Source organism: Musa acuminata, chromosome BXJ1-9 (assembly GCF_036884655.1).
Source record: "Musa acuminata AAA Group cultivar baxijiao chromosome BXJ1-9, Cavendish_Baxijiao_AAA, whole genome shotgun sequence".
In the NCBI taxonomy this organism is placed as follows: Eukaryota; Viridiplantae; Streptophyta; class Magnoliopsida; order Zingiberales; family Musaceae; genus Musa; species Musa acuminata.
In genome coordinates, this window is record NC_088335.1 from 893,435 (window position 1) to 915,766 (window position 22,332).

The 22,332-nt window shown below is 39.0% G+C and overlaps 2 protein-coding genes across 2 annotated transcripts; both read left to right on the top strand.

The window, feature by feature from the left end:
* Window positions 1-940: 940 nt before the first annotated feature.
* LOC135592291 (GSH-induced LITAF domain protein-like) lies at window positions 941-4,592 on the top strand. Its single transcript, XM_065081670.1, has 3 exons — window positions 941-1,265; window positions 4,066-4,192; window positions 4,298-4,592. The coding sequence occupies exons 1-3, from the start codon at window positions 985-987 to the stop codon at window positions 4,379-4,381; spliced, it is 492 nt and encodes a 163-aa protein (XP_064937742.1). The 5' UTR covers window positions 941-984; the 3' UTR covers window positions 4,382-4,592.
* A 4,327-nt stretch (window positions 4,593-8,919) lies between these two features.
* Window positions 8,920-20,489, top strand: LOC135592292 (uncharacterized). The gene is made up of 3 exons (XM_065081671.1): window positions 8,920-9,416; window positions 14,266-14,476; window positions 15,600-20,489. Exons 1-3 carry the CDS (start codon window positions 9,243-9,245, stop codon window positions 20,294-20,296), a joined length of 5,082 nt encoding a protein of 1,693 aa, XP_064937743.1. The 5' UTR covers window positions 8,920-9,242; the 3' UTR covers window positions 20,297-20,489.
* The last annotated feature ends 1,843 nt before the right edge of the window (window positions 20,490-22,332 follow it).

Sequence of the window (22,332 nt, forward strand, 5' to 3'; positions counted from 1 at the left end):
CTCGCAGATTAACTAATTCATCACTTGTAATTTGATGTTCAACCGAGCTCGCCATAAAAAGACCTCATACATGCATCGTTTTCCTCTTTATTGGGTACACTCGAAATGTTTCGCATGTGGCATATAGAAATGACTGGGCGTATTGCACATGCGTTGAACTTTTGACGAGTTCAGCGAAGTATATGACGACGGCGGCGAGGGGCGAAGTTTCCTTGCAGTCGAGCACATACTTTCGACTGCGAGGGTTGAAAGTTTCCTCTGTCGCAGTTGAATGCACGACCGGCGAGGCTCGTCGAAGACGATCCCTCGTTTGTGTCGATAAAATAATCGAATCGCCGTTGCTTGTCGAAGAAGATATCTGCTCGTTATCCCGTTGCATCGTGCGAGGTCCGGGAAGCTTCTAGACCGTTCTCATGAAGTATAATTTGACCCGCTAAAGCCACAACGCCAATCCCACCATAGTCCATAGGCAGTACAACGAACCAGTCCTCTCGTCCTCATCACGCGCCAGCTCAATCTGTGAATTGCGTGCCAAGTTTCTTGAGATCACATCAAACCCCCAGAATAAGGTTCGACTTCCCCCATCCTCTGCATCGGATCCGACATGCTAGACCTTAGCGAATATTATTCATTAAAAAATAACAAATAACTTTTTTTGAGAAATCGAAAAATAACAAATATTCATTAAAAAGGAGCTTTCATTTCAAAAGACCAAAATATCCCTTTCAAGAATAGGCTTAGCATATGGCACCAAAACCTCGCTTACGAGTGTTTTTATTTTTTGAGACATCAAATTAAATACTATCTGCTTCATAGCGTAATAATTGAACAACAATTTAAATATCAAATACTTGAAGGACAAATATGTTATTTCGAACTCTGGTCGGGACAAACCTGTCAACATAACAGAGTAAATAGCTATATACCTCTGACGACTCCCCCTCGCGAAGAGAGAGATAGAGAGAGAGAGAGAGCCGGATATCGATGGCGACTAAAGGGATGGGAGAAGAGCCCGCGCTGGGGGTGCCCTATGGCTACGCACCGGCGAGCTATTACGGTCAGGGGGCGGCGCCGCCGCCTCCTCCGCCGCCGCAGCAGCAGCAGATGTACTACGTGGGGCAGAACCCGTACCAGGCGGGCATGATCCCGCCGAACGCGGTGTTCGGCGATCCGAAGGGGATCCCGTTGCAGCAGACGATGTTCCGAGACACGCCCGCCCCTTTCCAGTGCGTCTATTGTGGCTCCTCCGGCATCACCACCGTCAGGTTTGGATCTTTTCTCTCCATCCCCAATTCCTCTCCCCGTATGTTTTGGATCGTTTTGTGTTGGATCTTGACTCCGATTGCTGAGACGAACGATCAAATTCTTAAAATCTCGATTTAGTCGGTTATTTTTGGCGATCGGGATGGTTTCTTGGCTTTAATTTGTGTTGTTTTTTTCTCTCATGGTGTATTGTCCATGGATCCTCATCTACGAGGTTAAAGATTGCGGCCGATGCTTGAGATTTGGTGTTTGATGTGTTGAGCAATGTTGAATGGCCAGGTCTCTTGTTGGTCAACGCTAATATCTCTCTGAACGGGGAGAACTTTGTGGAATTTCAGGAACTTCCTGCTTCAATCTTTGATTAGTTCCAACAATATGATCGAGCACCACTGGGGCCATCTTTGAGAACTCTCTTTGTTTAGGAAAAAGATGGACCAGATCCCAACAAGAATAGACTAGCTTGCATTTTGATGCTTATCGCTTTTTGGTATTGCATTCATTGATTATTCTCTTCTACGTAGTCTGTAGCTTAACTTATATAGTGATTCTATAATAAGAAAAACCGCTTGTTATGATGTTTGCTCTCAAAAAACATTTTCTCTTCTTCCTCTAACAGTTGAAATTTGTCCTTCGAAGCGATTTTGACTTTGATTTTTTAGGTTTTAAACAGCAATAGACACAATGTAATGTATATAAAAATATTTAGCTTCAGATTAGTAGATTTGAAGTTATAAAAGAGTATCAGATTAATTAGATTAGATGATACACCCTTGTGCATGATAAATTTTTAAACATATTAGAATAGTCGTACACTAAAGATTAGAAAATTTTTAAGAACAATGTATCATTCTATAAGTGAAGAATAATCTAGAGAAGTAGTACCGTACATGGTTAAGATAAATGCACAATGCTCTGGCATCATCATTATTATGCAATAGTTAGTGATTTCGAGGCAGGTGATGCTAGAAACAACAAAGGACGGCACCTCTATAATTCATCAAAAGTTTGTATTGTCCTGGATCTCTGCCATTTAACATGAAGTTATTCAATCGATTGATCTCTTTTTCAGTATCTCTTTGTTGTGGTAAGGAACCTTCTCTAAGATGAAGGCAAGGAACATGGCAATAACAATAGTTAATGTAATGATTTTGTCCAGAAACTATGATCAATATGCTAAACAGATAGTATTGTAGGATACATCATATTTTTTTAAACTTCTGTGAAGTTTAGTGACTAACCTACACATCCTTCTTCTAAAAAACATGATTTAATCATTGAAAAAATTTATCAAAATTGTTTCTTAGGAGATAATTTTGGAATCACTTTGCTGCTTAGGAGTCCCCCAGAATTTTGGTAGCATCATACCACCATCTCATGCTTCACACAACAAGATTGACCTCAATAGTTCCTTCACAACTTAAATACATAGGCAATGTTATCAATTACATCAAGAAAACGTCTTTTATGGATATACAAGGATTAAATGAAGACTCAAATGAAGTTAACATAATTAGATGTTTAAGATTGTCGAAAAGTAATTCCTATCAGTTTAATAATTTTTTCATTCCTATCTACATGAAGATTCAAAACTAGGTAGAAAAAAAGTCAAAATAAGACTCATCACTTTCTGATATAGAAAACACTATTGTGAACGAAAAATAACCATAAAAGAGAGAGAAATTAAAAATAAAATATGATTTGACCCAAAACTACACTAGTTTTAATCTAAATTATAACTCCAAAGTGGGATTAGTTTGGTCGATGCCTATGTCAAACACTTCCTATGTGTAGCCTCGATTTCTTGTAGATGAAGTTGAAAATTCATTCTTTGATCTTTGATTGCCAACAATTGGTTATGAGTATGCCATAAAATAATAAATTTTTAGAACATAGTGGAAACTTTGATTTTGTTGCTCAATTTTAACATCTTCAACTGAAAATTTGGCAAGTATAATAGTGTTTTTGTATCTTTCTCTTCAACTTGGACCCCTCTGGTGTGAAAAATCTTCGCACCTGAAGGCTCTCGGGCACTATCATCCTCTTTAGGTCTTTATGAACTTCTGTTATGTCTTTACAGCACTTTTCTTCCGTTAGATTTTACTTGTAATCACTTGCATCTAGATCTGGTGCTTCTTCAATAGCAACAAACTTGTGTGGGCACTCATTTCTTGATCTTCGTTTGGGTGCCAAGACAAGCTGTAGATGATTTATGCAAACTTGTGTGGGCACCCATTCATGGAACTTGTTCTCTGATGCTTTTGTAGAAGCCACACTGTTATTTTTTTCAATAGTTTTGATACATTCCATTCATCTTCTTGCATCACCTTGGAGCTTTGCCTTGATAAATCAGATTCTTGTTGTCACTAATGTGATATGAATTAAGGTATCTATCCAGAGCAGTTAATATTGATATGATTTATGCAAATCCTGCTTGTCACTAAAGAAAGTACATGTCAAGAATGAATATTCATTGAAATGTAGGCTTTGGATCATCCTCAATGATAGCACATATTGACTAAATTAGAGACTCTAGCATCAAGACTGATGTGGAACAAGAAGCTTGAACAATTTTAGAAGATTTAGGCTGCAATAAATATGAGAACAAAACAAAGGACTTGTTGTATTTTTATAATTAAATCTGATTTTCTAAAAAAGAAAAAATCTCATCAAGACTAATCTCAATTCTCTATTTGGTTTTAGTTAAGAACGGTTGAGTTTTTTTGACAAACTTGCATAATTTGTAAGGCATTTCGCATACTGAGGACACTTTTGATGCTTGTGTGAAAACTTTCACTGGTACAGATCAAAACCGAGTCTGGCAGCTGTTGTCGGTTGCATGATGCCCTTTATGCTGGGTGTTTGCTTCCTTTGCCCCTCGATGGACTGCCTATGGCACAAATATCATTACTGCCCTAGCTGTGGACAAAAGGTTAAATTCACATCTTTCTAATTAAACTGTTCTTGCATGTGTCACTATTATTGTTATTGTTATTATTATCTTTGTGTTGCTGCTCACGAAGTTCCAATGTCACAGGTGGCCGACTTCAAGAAATCAGACCCGTGTTTAGTCGTGGATATGCCACGTTGGCATGAGGAGAGCTTTGCTGTCCCTGCATGATGAGTTGGTCGTGTGATGTTCATCTTGCTTCACCATCCTTGAACAGTAAGTAGTTCTTCATTAATGGGTCTGTAAGTAAATTATTACATGGAAACAGAGTTTCAAACTGTCCCAAGTGAATCGTTATAGATGTGTTACTGAGTCACTTGTCTGCTACCATTTGAATGATGTGAGAAGGATTTTGATCGATCCAGGTTACTTTGTTCAAACACATCTGTCTGATCCAGCTCAATCTATAACTTCTTTTTGCATGTCTCTAGTTATAATAGTTAAGATGTGAAGTAATTGATCACTCATGACACGATCGATTACCAGCAGGAACAATGCGATCTCTCATCATCATGATTACGTGAAGCCAATAGGGAAGTCATAGTTCATCCATACTTGCTCAAACATGATCGTCAGACACAACATGATAGAGGTTAAATGCCTTAATACGATGCATATGAAGCTCGACCGACCGAGTGGTGGCTTAAGTTTTTGTCCCACTTCCGACAGTCTGTGATTGCTGAAAGCAGTCACGTTTGCTACTGATTCTCGAAGGCATTTTCCTATGATTAAAAGCAATGATAATTTATTAGATCGATATCACAGTCATCCTTTTCCCACTAGGAATATATTCTCATTTTAGCTCTTCAACATGAGATTCTCCGGAATATAAATGCCAAGTCAAAAAGTAGATATGCTCAGCCTCATAAAACACAACCCCCAAAATTGTCAACGGAATGGGTGGTGAAGAGGGTTATCGTAGTAAGTGCACAAAGAGTTTAAAGTTTTGTTGAGTAGACTGCTGCCGACTCACTAGCTAGCATCTATCAAAACAAAAAAAGAAAAAAAAAAGAGAGGGAAATTTGACTAGGAATGCAATAGAATATAGATATTTGGTGTGAACTGATGCACAATCTATAAGTGCTGAAAGCTCGGTGGGTAGACTGCTGCTGCTGACTGACTGACTGATTAGGATCCGTCAACCTGTAAATTTGGATGAATGTTCATGGACTCTTCCTTCGGGTTGTGGATGAAAAGAACATGTATGTGTATCGGTACTCTGAACCAAGAATTCAATGCATAGATAAGTTGAGACATTTCAAACCGGATGGAACTTACGGAGATCACCGCAAGATTACAGGAGATCTAATCCAGTATGCATGCGTTAGATTCAGCCAATATTTAACCAGACGTCGGTAGCTCGCCTTTCGAATATGCCTTCACAACAAATTTGGCACACCTTTGTAAGAATCTAATGCTCGTCTCTTCCCCTTCCATTGTTAGGCCAGCAATCTAAGAACAAGTAGTAGTAGATGATAGTGTCCAAAAGTGCTTTTTGATTGGAGAAGCTAAGAGTAATTTCTTGGCTTGAATTGCTACCAGTCGAAATTGTCAACCTTGGTTTGCTAGTAGACACGGAGCCAAACCCACAAAAGAGCTTTGCTCAGTGGTATGAGGATTTGACTTCTATGTGGATTGGACTACTGACCACAAAGCAGGGAAGGAAATTAGAGGTCATGAACACCTTCAATCTGGGCTCCATCATATATAGGACACACAGATCTCATGCTGGTATCCTTGTTTCGATCAAGCAATATCATGATCATGTATCCGGTGGGCGATTCGTGTGATAATAGAGGGCTCATTATGGCTGAAATGTTGAGAAAGAATATTGCTGGATTGTGGAATTACACCGAGAAATGAACTGGAATCATGTTACTGTAGAAAAAGGTCCCAAGAGACCACAAGAATATGTTCTACGAGCAGAATAATGTCGAAAGCAAGCAAAAAGATTGGCTGGCTGAAACAACCTTCTTCTCCATCTAGGGTTATAAATAGAGGGCAAACCGAGCAAGAAACATACCATCATAAGCACAGATGAGAGAGTGCAGTGATGGATGAGATGTCTTGCATGAGGATAAGATCGTGCTTCGTTAGCCAAGGATGACTTGCCTACGGCCTCTCGAAGAGCTTCTCGATGGTTTGCATGCGACTCTGAGCAACCATGATGGAGGTCTTTGTGTGGTTTACAGGCAGTCTCCTTGGCTAATCTAAGTGGCTCTTATCCCTCATGTCAGACATACAACTCTTCCTAACTCTACGTTCGAATCGAATGCATCTCATCCTCACACGAGGAAGGGGTAATGGCGTTCGTGGATTATCTCTCGTTTAGTATACTTTCTACGATTAGCACCGTGCATTGTGCTCCACGACGAGCTCTGCCCGAGGAGTCTCTTTCTTTCAGAATGCTCCCTCGTCTGCATGTATGATTCCTTCCTGTATTTATTCGCATTCGTTCGAGCAGTAGCTTCCTCTATTTTCTCACGATGAAGAAAGTACATTACTGGATGTTTCAGAATCAAACGAAAACATGATTTCCATGCAGAGAAAGATGGAGTCCGCAGTTACGAACTCAATGCGTGATATATCATGAATTCTAAATTGACGCATAATATATCATGAATTCATGGTGAAATTTTGCTGAATCATTCATGTTTCCACTCCGAAAGACAATTGGATTTGTTCGTTTCTTGTCTCATGAACCGGTCCATGTAAAATAACAACATTAGTGTTGCTTGGACTGCAATCCATACCATCGTTTCTTTACATCTCTGATCGAAAGCATTAGTTAGTGTTGCTTCTTGTATTCCGATCTCTTCGGGCTGCTTGTCATATCGGCCACCAACTTAGGGATCAGCTAATTGAAATGTGATGATCTTGATTAGGTGTGCTAAGAGATCTCGGATGAATCATTGATTTTTATCGTTAGAAAAGCATGGATCCTTATGCCGCATGTTGATGAACTAATGCGTCGTGGTTGATGAGTCACGACCTGGTTCACGGGTCGATGTCGGGAGTCATCGGTTGACTGAACTGGTTGCCGAGGTCGGTCAAGCCTTCGAAACGGGGTGTTAGCATCGGAATGTTGATTGGCGTCTCTTAGTCCCGACATTGGTTGGCGGCTCGTCGTCGGGATGCTGGTTGACGACTCTTGGTCGGAATGCTCGTGGCTCGGGGGTGGCCGCTTTCCTGTAAGGATGGCCATCGTCGGGTGATTGTCAACTTTAACCCCTCTAACAAGCAGGTCAGTGGTGGGTTGATTTTTTTTTTTTACCTCCCCTAGGTCGGATGCCGGCCAGGGGCTTTTATACTACTATACGAGGGTCGAACGTACGCGGGTTTGGCATAGCGACTGATCCTCGAGGGGTGAGATAGTACCTTTATGAGACCGTCGTCTCGAGATGCATAGAACGATGTCATACGGTGCCGCCCCGAGCTTTTCGGGATGGGACGCACCGAGCAATGCCTTTGTACGGATTCTGACTCGACGCGTGGGGGTGCTTCTCCTGGTGACTTGGTTATAGCGCGGCGTGACATTGATCGTGACGTGACCTGAGCCGAAAATATACCTTATCATCGCATTCATTCATAATGATCAAGTTTTCTTTCACCGATTAGTTAGAGCATGTAATTGTCACATAAAATTGATGGACATCAGCCGGAACATCTTTGCAACATCACAAGAAATGTGTTTGTGTTGCACCGATGTTATCACACTCATTGTTGGTGTGAAATCACCAATGACTACCCGAAAACTATCACTGACAATGAAGCTAGATATTAACGAAAAAAATATTGTGACTAATAATCATCATAAGCTTCACAATAATGAATATGGAAATCAGTAATACTAAATAAAAGCAGAAATATCTTCCTTAATGATCAATTCTGTTCTTCTAGGAATTTTCGAGGCATGAGAGTCTTTAAGGTAACAATATTAATCGGAGGCATGAGTTAGTAACAAATGTAACAATGAAGTCCATACTTGTCGATCGATCTTTTCTCTCTTATTCGTCGTCTCGATTATATTTCCTATATTAGTTTTTTACTTTTGTAATTCTTTTTATGATTCGTTTAAAGAAGTAATCGACCATTAAGATAGATAGTGTGGAATTCCAAAAACAAAGCTAAAAGAAAATAAATGCTCCCCAAGTTAAACAATTAACTTTTCTTTCTCTTTGCTTTTATCATCTGTAAGTAATGTAAAAGGAGAAAAAAGAAAAGAAGAAGAAGAAGAAGAAGAAAGATGAGAACACGCTAATGTGCGTTGCTATTGCAGCTTCCTTTGCTCTTTCTTCTTCCTGTTTGTCGATTAGCTTTTGTGGTATCCTTTATCTTCCATTCCTCTCTGTCTCCTCTCCATTCATAAAGCATTTCCACGGATGTACTTGCCGCGATTCACAGACAGTGCATGACTTCGCCTCTAAGCGTTGGCATTGTGATATTTCGATCGACTTCTTTCGCACTCAACATTTTTTTGCTTCATCCATCAATAAGAGAACGTTCTTAATCGAGGTAAGTTTGAGCATATCATCGCCGACGAGTTATTTAATACTCATAACAAAGGTTTGTAAATAAATTAATGGTAATATATATATATATATATATATATATATATATATATATATATATATATGTTTATATACAAATCTTCGTTTTACTCTTTTGTAATTAGAAAAAAAATGTTTTATTTGGATGGAGGGGTAAATATGAAAATTACTAAGCTTCGGAGGGACATATATGTAATTTGGGCGAATAATGGAAAATGGCGCACTCGTTGCACCCCTCCTCCGCCTTACGTCCAGCAGAGGAGCTTTCGCATCTTTCCGTCCACCGACGGTAACTTTAAGCTCGCCCTTTCGGCTCCCGCCTTTGTTTCCTCTGTCTCTCTCTCCGTCTCTTCCTCTCCTCCTCCCTTTCTTGATCGGTAAGTAAGAATCTGAGCAAAGCTTCCGTACATGCCTTTTTTCCTTCTTCTTAACTCTTCCGTCGTGGGTTGTGCCGGAGAAAGGAGCTGCCATCGAGTTCCGCCATGGCTGCTGCGTCGACCGGTCCCCGCGACCACATCGAGAGGATCAGGAGGGAGAGATACTACATCGGGAGAGAGGAGAAGAACCCCTTGGCAGAAGACATCCATCAGGCCGTCAGCTACCTCTCCGAGGAGCTCTACTCCAAGGATGTCCACTTTCTCATGGAGCTTATTCAGGTCGTATTCATCCTTCGAACATATCTCTATCCACATATATACATATGACTTCATACCTACAGTGTTTATATCCTTCCTTGTATTGTCTCTCGATGCACACTGTGTGTGATGCTTGTGATGTCCTTATGCACAATTGTTCTCTCATACTCCACTGCTTCTTGATGCTGCATATATGTGTGCTTTACTTGATGGAAACAAACTTTGCTTCAACATATTGCCCCTTTTTCAGAGAAATTTCGACTGTTCTTTAATTTTTTGCCTCTGTTTTCCTTTTTTAAGGTTGCGCTAAACATTTTCTTGGTGCTTAGTCTTTTCGCTGTCATAGCAGCGCTCAGAATGGATAGGATGAATTCGGTATAAAACGTTGAGATCCATTGCATATGCTGCACTGACTTCGGTCACATGCTGTGGCCACTGCATGTGGATTGTTCAACTCAAATCAAAGACTCCGTCTCATCGCATCGATCGAGTTCTAAACCACTTACTGCAGTCATGTCCAGAGGATGATTGAGATTTAACTCATCACGTCACGTAGGAGATTAAGATGGAACCCCAAAAGCAAGTCAAATGTTTTCTAGTTAGAGTCCAACATGTATCAGAAGGCCAAAAGTTAAGATGGATATTATTTGATCGGCAATTCCCCAGTCTTCCTCCAGAAAGGTGGTAGAATCACGCAGTTTCGGTAATAAGTATATGAAGCTAATACATGCAAGCACATTGGTTAAGATTTGAGAACTCTTATTGATTCATATTGATGATTTGAATTACATGATTAATAAGCAATTATGTATATTTAGCCAACAGAATTGGAATCTAATGGTATAAGTTCCATTCTGATTAGGTGACCAATGGTCAGCATTTAGTAATCTTAATCATCCTAATATAAATAGTTAACCTAGAAACATTTACAGATGGGCCTGTCCTTAAACCAAATCTTTAGTCCCGTGGGTTCGACCGATTAAACTCAAACTTAACTGAGTTAGATCAGGAAAACCATCTAACCAAGCTTGGATTGATCATAAAACCCAGTAAATTCAAATTCCAGCTTAGACCAAAAGCAAAGGTCAAACAATCTTGTTCAGGTAAACCTATGCCAAACTCAATTAAACTTGGCTAGGCTAGACTATTCTCATATTGACCAACTCATATTCTCCTTTAATTTAGTGGACTCGAGTCAGGCTCAACCACCAGCTTATTTAGTTCAGTCAGTCATGTCAAATAAAAATAGACCATCTTGTCATACTCCAATGTGCTCCAAGTGTGCAATATAATTTAGATCAGCAGTGAGCATGCCAAGTGCTTCTGCATGATCACTAGTTATGTTTAGATCATCGCAAAATAAACTATGTCAGATTTGAACCAGCCCAATCCTGTTCTAGACCCAAATTACCTTGGGCAGCTAGCATACGGTCTGGTCCAGCATTGCTCAATTTCAGTCCAATCATGTCATAATTTGGGTTAATATAAAGCAATTTAGTTGCATTCCTGTCCAGCCCCAATGTTACTTGTTGTAAGGGTTGGGCAGAACAATCTTAGTCATGGTGGAAAAAATTCAGAATAAGAGGACTGAATTATCAACCAGCTCATGTAAACAGAATACGATCACTCCTTGTAAGAACTTTAATCAAAATAGGGATATCTACAGATTCTACACCAAGATAAGCCACTCCTAGGGAATATGAGCCGGAATAAGGGTGTCTAGTCATTCACATTATTCTCTTTGAATCTAGTATGAACCTGGGTCGAATGTAATATAATTTATTTTGGGATATCTTCACCCGTCGCTTCCTAGACACCCACCACCTATTGGTGCCCTCATGTGTAGCTCGCATGCTTGCCACCCACTTCGGTATATCCGTTTCCTCCTCTTTTTTCTCTTCTTCCTTCTTCTTCCTCTTCCTCTTCCTTCTTTCTTTGCCACTCTCGCTATCCAATAGTATCACAGTATCAATGTGTTCTGGTGGTACCGTTGAAATTGGTGGGAATTGTAACGATCCAACCATGGATGGACATGGGTCCGATAACTGAAATGGCAACCCTTGGTTTTTTATATGGATGTTGATGCTCGTAATATTTTAATGCATGCATATAATTATGCATCTTTACTATTTCCAATGATAAACTATAATTCTTGTCCACTTGTATCTCTTAGCTTGATACTGAACGAATCTTTTCTCAAGCTATAGTTAAGACAATTGCAACAAGGTTGATGAGTCACATTAATACTTGGGAATTCGTAATGAGGATTTTGTAAAATTAGATCATGATATAGAATAGAGAATTCGTTACTCTACAGTTAAGGCAATTCCGCCAAACCTTGATTGATCAGGAGTGTGTGAAGCATTCTCTAGACAAACTTGTTTGCTTCCTTGACAAGTTGAAGTGTGAGCTCGACAAGAGTTGCACCGTTGAAATGTCTGCAAGTTGGCAAGTGCAATCATCGAGGTAGAACAATGGAATGGCTTACAAACTTCTTTATAGAGATTTTTGAGAAGAAGTACGAAGCAGAGAAGGGCTTTCCAAAATCTTTTGAGTGGAAGGACACGATAAAGAAAGGGGCTCAGGTAGGTAGGATATAAATCTAGAAGGAACATCTTGAAGTCTAATAAATGTCTTTTGTATGATGGACATCATCCGAAAATGGAGTGTTTATAGTGGAGGTAGGTTCTTAAGGCCCTTATGACTTCTTTTCAGTCGAAGGGAAAAAAGAAGGTTAAGGCCAAATCTTGCTGCTTGAATAAGTTACAATTGAGTTGCAACGAGAAATACTCCCCAAGGCCTAGTATGAGAGTGGTGCCCTTATGATGGATAATTCTCTATTATTTTATTGACCTTTTATATTTTAATTTTATTTTTAAAGTAATAATATATTGAAATATGAAGATAAGAGTTGGTTAACATATAGTACCTTTACTTTTTTTGAAAATTTAATCTAATATTTCATTTCTAATGAATTGCTATTATTATTTTTTTTGCTCTTTAATTATTTTCTTGACTCATCCAAATGTATCACCCTAAGTAATGTTGGTATTGTTCCAATCATAGGAATTATGATGTCAAAATATATGCATCTATAATCGCATTAAAGTTTTTATCTATAAAGCAAACAGTGCATATGCTTATCAATTAAATAATAATGATATTAAATAAAATAACTTATGTGCAAATTCTTGAAAAAAGTCCCAAGATTCTACTTTTTCACATAGACTGCTTCTTTTTTTGGCTAAAACATAAGATTACCCTTGGCCTCCAACATGTTGTGGTCTTATCCACCCCATTGCTTCGTCGCCATGCCACCTTGTTGTGGTCGCCTCCACCCTCGTTGTCGCCCACCGCCTTTGCATGGCTGCCTCCACTTCACCATGAGTCCCCTCATTGCCTGACGTTGTCAAGGTGGGGGATGAGGAAGTGGGTCGAGCCGGATCGTGCTCATGAGAGTTTGCCTTTCACCCACTGCCCCCACCCTCATACGTCTTGTCCCTATGCTATCCTGGGATTCAGCTCCTCTATTAGCAGAGCTAGTTTATTGGATCGTGGCACCATCAACTCCCCATCAAGTTGGTGATAGCATTGCCATGCCTTGTTGTGCGCTCTTTGACATCGCCCTCGTTGATGATGGCCTCCTGACCACTTCTTCCCTTGGCATTGAGAAGAACCTTTGCTTCTTCTCCATCAGTTGTCCCTTCTCTCCTCCTTAGAACCCTCGGCCTTGCCATTGCCCGATGGTGACACTGTGGGGGACGAGGAAGAGGGTTTGTAGGTGAAGGTGACGATCGACGAGACATATAGTAGGGGTAATATCATCTTTTAGAAAATAAGGGGTTATCTACATATAGTTATAAAGCAAGAAAGGGCACTCTACGGGAAAAATTAAGAACTTGGGCTCTTTTTAGAAAATTTGTACATAACTTATTTATAATTTTATATCATATGATTTGTGGATAAATTACAAATTTAATAATTCTTGAAATTTCTATTTATTTAAGTAGTCAAGCTTTGATATCTCATTTTTATCTCATTTATTCTATGGTCAAAGTTGCTTAAATTTGTTAAGAAGAGTTCGTAGTAAAAAGAGAATAGAAGGATGATCTTCAAAAACCAAGTAAACCAAGAAAATTTCAAATTGGTAATAATGAACTATTATGGAATACTTAGAGAGTTCAGATATTAAATGTCAATACCAATTCTGGATTTTTTTTCTGTTAAAACAAAAATTATTGAAATAGATGTTTTAGAAAATAAATAAAATTTTTTCATCATATGACCTAATAAATAATGGATACCTAATTGGCCATTCTCATACATGAATAGCTAAGAAAATTGTGTCAATCTTCTTTTAAACCTACAGTTTCTTTTTAACGTAATTCAATTAATTTAAAATGCATACTTTTCTTTGATGATTTAGACAAATGCTAATTAAAGAATCACCACATGTATAACATATGAAACAAACTAATTTTATTAAATTGCAACTACAGTTAACTATCAATTTGTAACACTCATTGCTAGCTTTTTGTAAAAGAATATCGTTGAAAAAAGGCTGGCTAAAATTCTTTTTTATTATAAATATTTAAGCTGCAAAATTAGCTTGTAAGGTGCATCTTGTAATCGAATTCGAATCCTGGATGACATTTCAGAAAATATAGCAGTCTGCTGTGATTGTTTGAGAGATCAAAATTATTTCATTCTATCAATAACAATTTGAATATTTACCTTTTTTTTTTCTCTCTTAAGTTCTGAATACTTAAAGACTGGTATTATCAACATCAAGATGACTACTTCTCTATTGTTGTAAAAATGCATACTTACCATGTTCAATCTAACTTTATGCATCAATTTGTTTCAACAGAATGCAGAGGATAACAAGTACAAAGAGGGAGTCACTCCATCCCTGGAGTTCGTTATTACATCCAAAGATATCACAATGACTGGTGCCAGCTCAACTCTTCTTCTCTTCAACAATGAGATAGGATTCTCCCCAGCAAACATAGATTCTATTTGTAGGATTGGTAAGTCCACAAAGAAAGGGAGGCGACACCTTGGTTACATAGGAGAGAAAGGTATGATCTTCAACTTTATCATGCCAATCGATTATTATGTTGTAGAAAGGTGGGCTCACAAAACTATATGCAGAAGACATGATCTGGTCAGTTATCTGGGCAGCACTATGTATCTGTTATTTCATGGTTAACCATAATACACATCCAAGTGCCCCTCAAAGGTGATTTTGGTTAATCATTTGCATGAAGGCAAAGTTATGAATTGCATCAAATTGAAAGGGGAATCAGAAAAAAACTATGTCTCACTTGATTACAATGCTGAACCAGTATTTTTATTCAGCATCTCATCTGTAGAAGACTAGAAGTAAAGTTTGCTATTTTTCTTGGTTCCACATTCACCTCTCAAGCTAATCTGCAGAAATAAACAGAATCTTGGATATGTTTGTCATTGTTCTTCAGTGTCAATTTTGATCTTGCATACACTACACAAAGTTGACATAGTAATATGGCAAAATTTAATTTGATCTATCTGGGTTTCCTTTCTGACAAAGGGCAAGTATGTGAAAGAAATAGTTCTCAAAACCCTTTTATTTGAGGATATAACAAATAAAAGCCATTATGCCTAGGAAAATTCAGTTCCAGAACAACAAGAATTTTTGAACCAAGATGTTAGGAAGGCATTCATTATTAGCTTAACCAATTTAAACCTATGATATACCATTAATTATGGTGATGGTAAGTGACTTTGAAACCAAAGGGTAAAGAATTTGTAGGATCTCTTAAAGCTAGATTCTGCATCACATTTATTTGGATAACTGCCTGAAATTTATTCATGCATGAGATCCAGTGTTGAAACTTAAGAATCTGGTTGTTTATAATGTGAGTTAACTTAGATCAGATCGTCTTTCTTCATGCTAATGGGAGCCTGTTTCGTTCAACATGTTTAATTTGGAAATGAATAAAATTTTCTTTCTGTGAAATGAAATAAATGTACTCCTTATTGCCTTAATGAAGTACATTTACCAATTCTTCATACTGGTTATTTTCCTGCTAGACAGTTTTGGCACTGTGTATTAGAATTAGTGCTAAACTAAATTTGATACTGTAACTACATTAGTTTGATGACTATAATCTTTTTCAGGAAAACATTGATTCTAAAAGTGTTTTTGTAATGAACTTACAGGCATAGGCTTTAAAAGTGTGTTTCTGATCTCCAGCAAACCCCACATCTTCAGCAATGGGTATCAGATAAGGTTCAATGAAGAACCATCACCCGACTGCAACCTAGGTTACATCGTACCTGAGTGGGTTGAGTCGAACCCAAACCTCTCTGACATACAAAATATATATGGTTCCTCAAAAAGCCTTCCTTCAACTACTATAATCTTGCCTTTGAAGAGTGAGAAGGAGTCGACCGTAAAAAAACAATTGTCAAGTTTACATCCAGAGGTCCTACTATTCCTTTCTAAAGTTAGACAACTATCTGTGAGGGAAGACAATGATGATCCAAAGCTTAACACTGTCAGTCAAATCTCTATATCAAGTGAAGCTAATTACCAGATGAGAAAGAACTTGAATGCCGAATCATACACCCTTCATCTTGCCGCTCATGAGGTTGACAAAAATGATGAAGAAGCATGCTCCTACTACATGTGGAAGCAAAAGTTCCCTGTTAAGCCCGAAAGCATTGTGAAGAAGAGGATGGAAGTTGAGGAATGTGTAATTACTCTGGCTTTTCCCTCTGGAAGACGATTGAATCGAGGGATGAAATTGTCTGGAATATTCTCCTTTCTTCCCACCGAGATGGTGACTGGTTTTTCATTCATAATTCAGGCTGATTTCCTTTTAGTTTCATCAAGGGAGTCCATACTTTTAGATAGCCCATGGAACCAAGGGATTCTTAGCTGTGTACCATCTGCATTTATAAATGCTTTTGTTACACTGGTTAAAGGAGCAGATGATGCACCCTCATTTTCTGTTCCTTACCTGTTTAATTTCATTCCAGTGAAGAGCTCCTCTATCCCACAGCTGGATTCAGTGAGGCTGTCCATTAAAGAAAAGGTGGCTGCTGAGCATATCATACCATGTGAACCCTACACTTCTCAAAGGATATTTTGTAAGCCCAGTGAGGTTAGCCGGCTGATTCCAGCCTTTTGGAATGTGCTGATCAAAGCACAGAAGTTTGGGGTAGATATACGGAGCCTCCATTCGCATGGAAGGTATATTGTGAACTCTTATTTTGATAACGAAGAGTATGATCAAGTGTTGGGCTTTCTGGGGGTGGAGTACGTTGAAAAAGCATGGTATGGAAAGTTTATTGAGTGTTCTAATCTTGCAAAGGAAGTGCCTGATGATATTTATGTGGTCCTACTGCATTTCATTGCTCACAATTGGAACAATTGTTTTATTGACTTGCCACTCCTGAAATCTCTTGATGCCAGTGGCTGTGTTTCTTTGTTGAGCGTACGGAAGGCAACAAATGGCTGCCAGAGATTATGTATTGCACAAGATGATGATTCCATCTCTTGGCTTATCAAGTGGAACCAAGAGTTGATGTCTGCCTCAAATCTATGTTTTATGCCTCAAAGCACACAAAAAGCTCTAAGAGTGTCTAGAGGAGTTCTTGATTGGCTTCAGGAGTCTGTGAATCTGCAGCTTGTTAGTGTTGAAGACTATGGATCAAAGGTGGTAAAAGCACTGACTGATAGAAGGCTTGTAATTGCATTCACTCACTTCCTATATCACTCTCTTATCAATGATTATGCTTCCGATTGGTGCATCGGACAGTTGTGTTCTTCCCTGCCGATTGTAGATGACTATGGGCATGTGACTGTTCAAAGGACACAGGTGCTCATGCCAGCTAAAGTGAGCAAGTGGGCAGGATTATTGGGTTCAAATCCATGGAGAGCAGAACGTTACGTTGTATTGTGCACAGAGTACTTGTCGCCAGGGGCGTTTGCTGGCACCTATACATCTGAAGGACAGATCTTGCACTTCCTACAAAGTCACGTAAAGGCCTCAGATGTCCCTTATGTTTATCCTCCAGATGCTGCATTTACTACTGTCTACTCTCCTTTGACAAAGGAAAATGCATTCTTGCTACTTGAATGGATTCGAAATATAAGATCCAAAGGAATTAACAAACTGCAGAACTTTCTGAACTGCATTAGAACTGGAAGTTGGTTGAAGACATCTATTGGTTACAAGCCACCTTCTGAGTCATTCCTTCCGAGCTCAGAATGGGGAAATTTACTACAAATTTCCTCAGTCCTCGTTGACATACCATTAATCAACCAAGAATTTTATGGAAAAAATATATGGGATTACACTGAAGAACTTAAAGAAATCGGTGTCAGATTTGAATTTCAGCAGGCATCAAAATATATTGGCAAGCATCTCACGGATTTAGCGGCTCACTCCATCTTGACCAGAGGAAATGTTTATTCATTGCTGAGGTTGATCAGATACTTGAGAGAGAAGCAGTTGTCGCCTGAGTCTTTGATTCAGAGCGTCAAAGACGGTAGATGTTTACAGACTTCCCATGGTTACAAGACCCCATCAGAATCCATACTGCTTGATTCAGAATGGACAATTGCATCACAAGTTAGTAGTCTCCCCTTAATAGATACTAACTTTTATGGTGAGGAAATTATTGATTACAAGACTGAACTTGATTTACTTGGAGTTTTAGTTGGGTTTAACAAAAATTACCAGCTAGTGGTTGATAATTTTAAAATGCCTACAAGTCTTACATCTTCTCATGCTACTATTTTCATACTCAAGTGTATTCAACATGCTCGTGCCCCTGATAAGCTCATAGAAAAGACAAGGCAGATGAAATGGTTGAAGACCCATCTTGGCTACAAAACACCAAGTGAATCTTTTCTGGTTACTTCAGAAGTGTGTCTTCTAAACATGGTCAATGGTGTGCCAATAATTGATGAGGGGTTCTATGGCAGCAGAATCAGGTCATATAAAGAAGAGCTGAAGAAAATAGGAGTTGGTGTCGATATTGATGATCTATCCAAAGTTATTGCTACCCAACTGAAACAACTCATAGCTTCTTCATCTGTTACAAGCAAAAATGTTCTTGCTTTACTAGCATGTTACAGAAAGATGGGTAGTAAATTTCCAACTGATCTTTTGGCCTTTACCCATCATGAGAAATGGTTGCATACCAGGCTGGGCTTCAGATCTCCCAAGGATTCGATCCTACTAGATACAGAGTGGGAGTCCATCTCATCGATAGCCAGTCTTCCCCTCATTGATGGCAATTCTTCATTCTATGGTCACTCTAATGAAATTTACAATTACAAAAATGAGCTCAAGGATTTTGGTGTTGTGGTGGATTTCAAAAGGGGGGCAGAATTTGTTATAAAGGGTATTCGCATTCCCAAAAATCCTTCAGTCATCACCCGGGCAAATGTTCTTTCCTTGCTGAAGTGCATCCACAATCTGAAAGGGAAAATGGAGGTTCTTCCTAATGAGTTCATGAAAAGCATAATAAGCAAGAGTTGGCTAAAGACCACTACGGGCTACAAATCTCCAGGAGAGTGTCTCCTCTTTGATCCAAAGTGGGGTTTACAAAGGGAAGATGGGCCCTTCATTGATAATGAATTTTATGGCTCAGAGATTACATCCTACAAGAATCAACTTAAAGAAATTGGAGTGATTGTGGATGCCACTGGCGGATGCTTGTTAATTGCACGTCATATCAAATTTCATTCTGATATTACGGCAGTCTCCAGAGTTTACATGCACTTGAGTGAATTTAAATGGGAGCCAGAAAATGAAGCTGCAGATTGGATATGGATCCCAAGTGGAAGTGGTGGTGGCCAATGGGTGAGTTCTAGCAGTTGCATACTTTACGATAAAAATCATATGTTTGGCTCCCAACTCTATGTTTTGGACAAGTATTATGAGACAAAACTTCTTGGATTCTTTACCACGATTCTTGGGGTTCGGCATGGTCCAAATATTCAGGATTACTGCAAACTCTGGTGCTCATGGGAAGCTTCACTGCACCACCCGACAGTCTTGCAATGTTCTGCTTTCTGGGAGTTCATTGCAAAGCACTGGAATGCTAAGACAGAGAAGCTGCTACTGGGCTGCATATCAAAGCTTCCAGTGCAAAAGAATAATGAGATAATGCTGTCCAACAAGCAAGATGTATTCATTCCCGATGACCTCTTGCTGAAGGATCTGTTCGACAAGTGTTCTGATGAAGCAATTTTCATATGGTATCCTTCAACTAGCACTCCTGCACTGTCTAGAGCAAATTTGAACAAGATCTATATCAGTATTGGTGTCAGAACAATTTCGGAGGCTGTAGAAAAAGATGAGTCCTTCACAGCAGAAGGCGCCATTGTTAGGGAAGTTGATCCAGGATCTCTGGTGTCGAAAGATGGGTTGCTCAGGATCGTTCTTGCATTTCTCTGTGATGCTTCTTTAACTACAAGTTCTGCTGAAAGGCATCGCATTGTTAATAACCTGTGGAATTTACAAGTTTTGGAGCTGGATGAACCCATTACGGTAAGCTACAAGTTGTCACTCGCCACAGGCAAGAATTTGATTGTGAAGGCTAGCAAAATGTTTCTCTGGGAGAAGGACAATGCTAAGTTGTTCGTACAGAGCATCGATGGTTCAAAGAGAAAGAGAGGCAGCATCGAATTCGCCACATTTTTTGCAGATGTAATATCACAGGGCCTGTTGTTTGAAATGTCTGATCAGATTGCTGCACTCTCTGAGCTGATTAGGTTGGGCTGCTTGTTAGACTTTGAGGAAGATGCTGTGGAGTTTCTGTTGAAGACCAAAAACCTCCAATTGTTTGCTGAGGACGAAGAGCTTCTATCATCCGTATCAACCTCCTCGAAGGTCTGAGTCACCAACAAGTAGACCACTGTTCTGCGACGTCAAAGTTATCATGTTTTGTTCTTTTTTGGATAACTTTGATGCATGCTTTTTTCTCTGTTTATCAACACTATGTTCTAGTTCATGTTAGTATGATGATGTCCATGCATGTTAGACCATTTGTATATGAACTAAGCTTGATATATCAACTGTCTATTTTGTATGATCTTGGTTTCCTATACGTTTGTTTCCTTTTTGAAATACAGATTATTGAATTATGTGATATAAAGTTTAAATTAAATAGGTATTTCTGGTTTACTTTTTAATTCTTGATAGGATATGTCATAGTTTAGCCGATTGTTTTTGTCTCCTTTTACTTATTGTAAGTGAGTTGAGGTCTTAATGGGTTAGACTTAAATTGTGTGAACATCTGACACAACTCTACTTATCTCGATTGGCTTACATATTGAATCTTCATAAGGCTCAATTGCGGCTCTAACAACTTGAGGGTCCAAACATGACATAATCTACAATACTGAGGAAACAGAATTTATATGATAGATATGACTGACTTCCTTGCTTATAAACAAAATGCAAAAGGTAAGTTTTTGCCAACCACCATGACTTGGGCTGCTGATGTTGCAATTATTATTATTCTTACTTATTGACAAGAGATGATTCAATTTGATGCCGAGTGTGGCAGGCAGTGTTCTGTGTGGAAGAATGCTGCAGCATATATTAGTATAGGATTGCAAGAGAAGTCGAGCTTAAGGTGGCAGCGATGTGTGGGTGGGGGTGAAGGACGAGAAAAGAGGGATTTTTGTTGCATCGAAGAAGACTGTGGAGCTTCTTCTCCACCTCGTTACGTCCATCGATAAAACTTTGAGCAGGTCTCGGAAACAACGAAGGATTGACTCTTCACCTTCTCATCTTGCCGTCCACCCAGGTAACTTTAAGCTGTCCCATTGCGTCCCCTTTGACGACGATTTTGTATTTATCCTTTTTTTAACATAACGATTATGTATGTTGTTATCTTTAGATTTTTGTTCCTGCTTTATTTATATAGTATGTAAAAAATTGATAATAGGCTTAAAAGTCTCGTTTTCTTTGATTTTGGTGGTTGTTCTAGATTTACAAATATAGGTTGTCATGTGGACATTTGTGAGGATTTCGATTTTGGAACATTTATTATGTGATCGTTCAAAGCTTGTGAAGTTAATTTGTATTGAATATGAAATATTTATTGAAATGATTGATTGTGAATCCCGAGTGAAACGTTTTCTTTAATCCATTTTCTATTTTGTAAGTCCTAAGAGACTATAGGAGATTTTGAGAAGGTTGATCTTTATGGATAAACACGTAAGGGTACCGCATGACTTAGTAAAACCAGCTAAGTATGTGACATATGTTATCAGAGCAGGACAAACACATATATAAATACTTTGCATGCAAACGTGGAGGATCTAGTGAGGGTGCGTTGAGAGCAACTAGCACGCGCGATCGTTTGAGGGAAACAAGAATAGAGATGTATAAGAAAAAGAGTCGCTTAGAGGAGTAAACATCTGAGATTGATATTCAGAGGAATGACCAACCCTTCATGCAAAAGGCATTACGAGAACAAGCAACTTGAGAAGAATGTATTGCACACAAAGGTTGGGATGGCTGAGTTTGAGCTACGGCTCGACGTTTGCAACCATACTTGATGGTGCTCAAGGCAAGCGAGACGCTTGGTAAATGATGAAACCGTGCAAAGTGGAATGTGTTGTTCAGCGACCGAAAGAGTTGTGCAAAGCTCATAAGGTGAGGAGAATTATTTACTCAAAGAATTCAATACTCATGTAAGGACTTATATGCGGATGATGGAATGTCTGTGGCCATCCCAAGGCGATCGAAACTCGATGTCATGAAGCATTAAAACTTTCTCTTCGGCATGAGAATGATATGTCCGTAGGAGGTTGATGTGTGCAGCGAGTTCAGCATGTTGCTAGGCCTTAAGGGATGCAACAAGGGTTGTATTGGTGATGAGCCCCAATCTAGTAAGTGCATTTGTGTGGGCAGAACAATAC

Coding starts and splice junctions, on each gene's coding strand:
- LOC135592291 (XM_065081670.1), top strand. CDS start 985: ATGGCGACTAAAGGGATGGGAGAAGAGCCCGCGCTGGGGGTGCCCTAT. Junction 1,266..4,065: donor TCCGGCATCACCACCGTCAG/GTTTGGATCTTT, acceptor TCACTGGTACAG/ATCAAAACCGAGTCTGGCAG. Junction 4,193..4,297: donor GCCCTAGCTGTGGACAAAAG/GTTAAATTCACA, acceptor CCAATGTCACAG/GTGGCCGACTTCAAGAAATC.
- LOC135592292 (XM_065081671.1), top strand. CDS start 9,243: ATGGCTGCTGCGTCGACCGGTCCCCGCGACCACATCGAGAGGATCAGG. Junction 9,417..14,265: donor TTCTCATGGAGCTTATTCAG/GTCGTATTCATC, acceptor TTGTTTCAACAG/AATGCAGAGGATAACAAGTA. Junction 14,477..15,599: donor TGGTTACATAGGAGAGAAAG/GTATGATCTTCA, acceptor ATGAACTTACAG/GCATAGGCTTTAAAAGTGTG.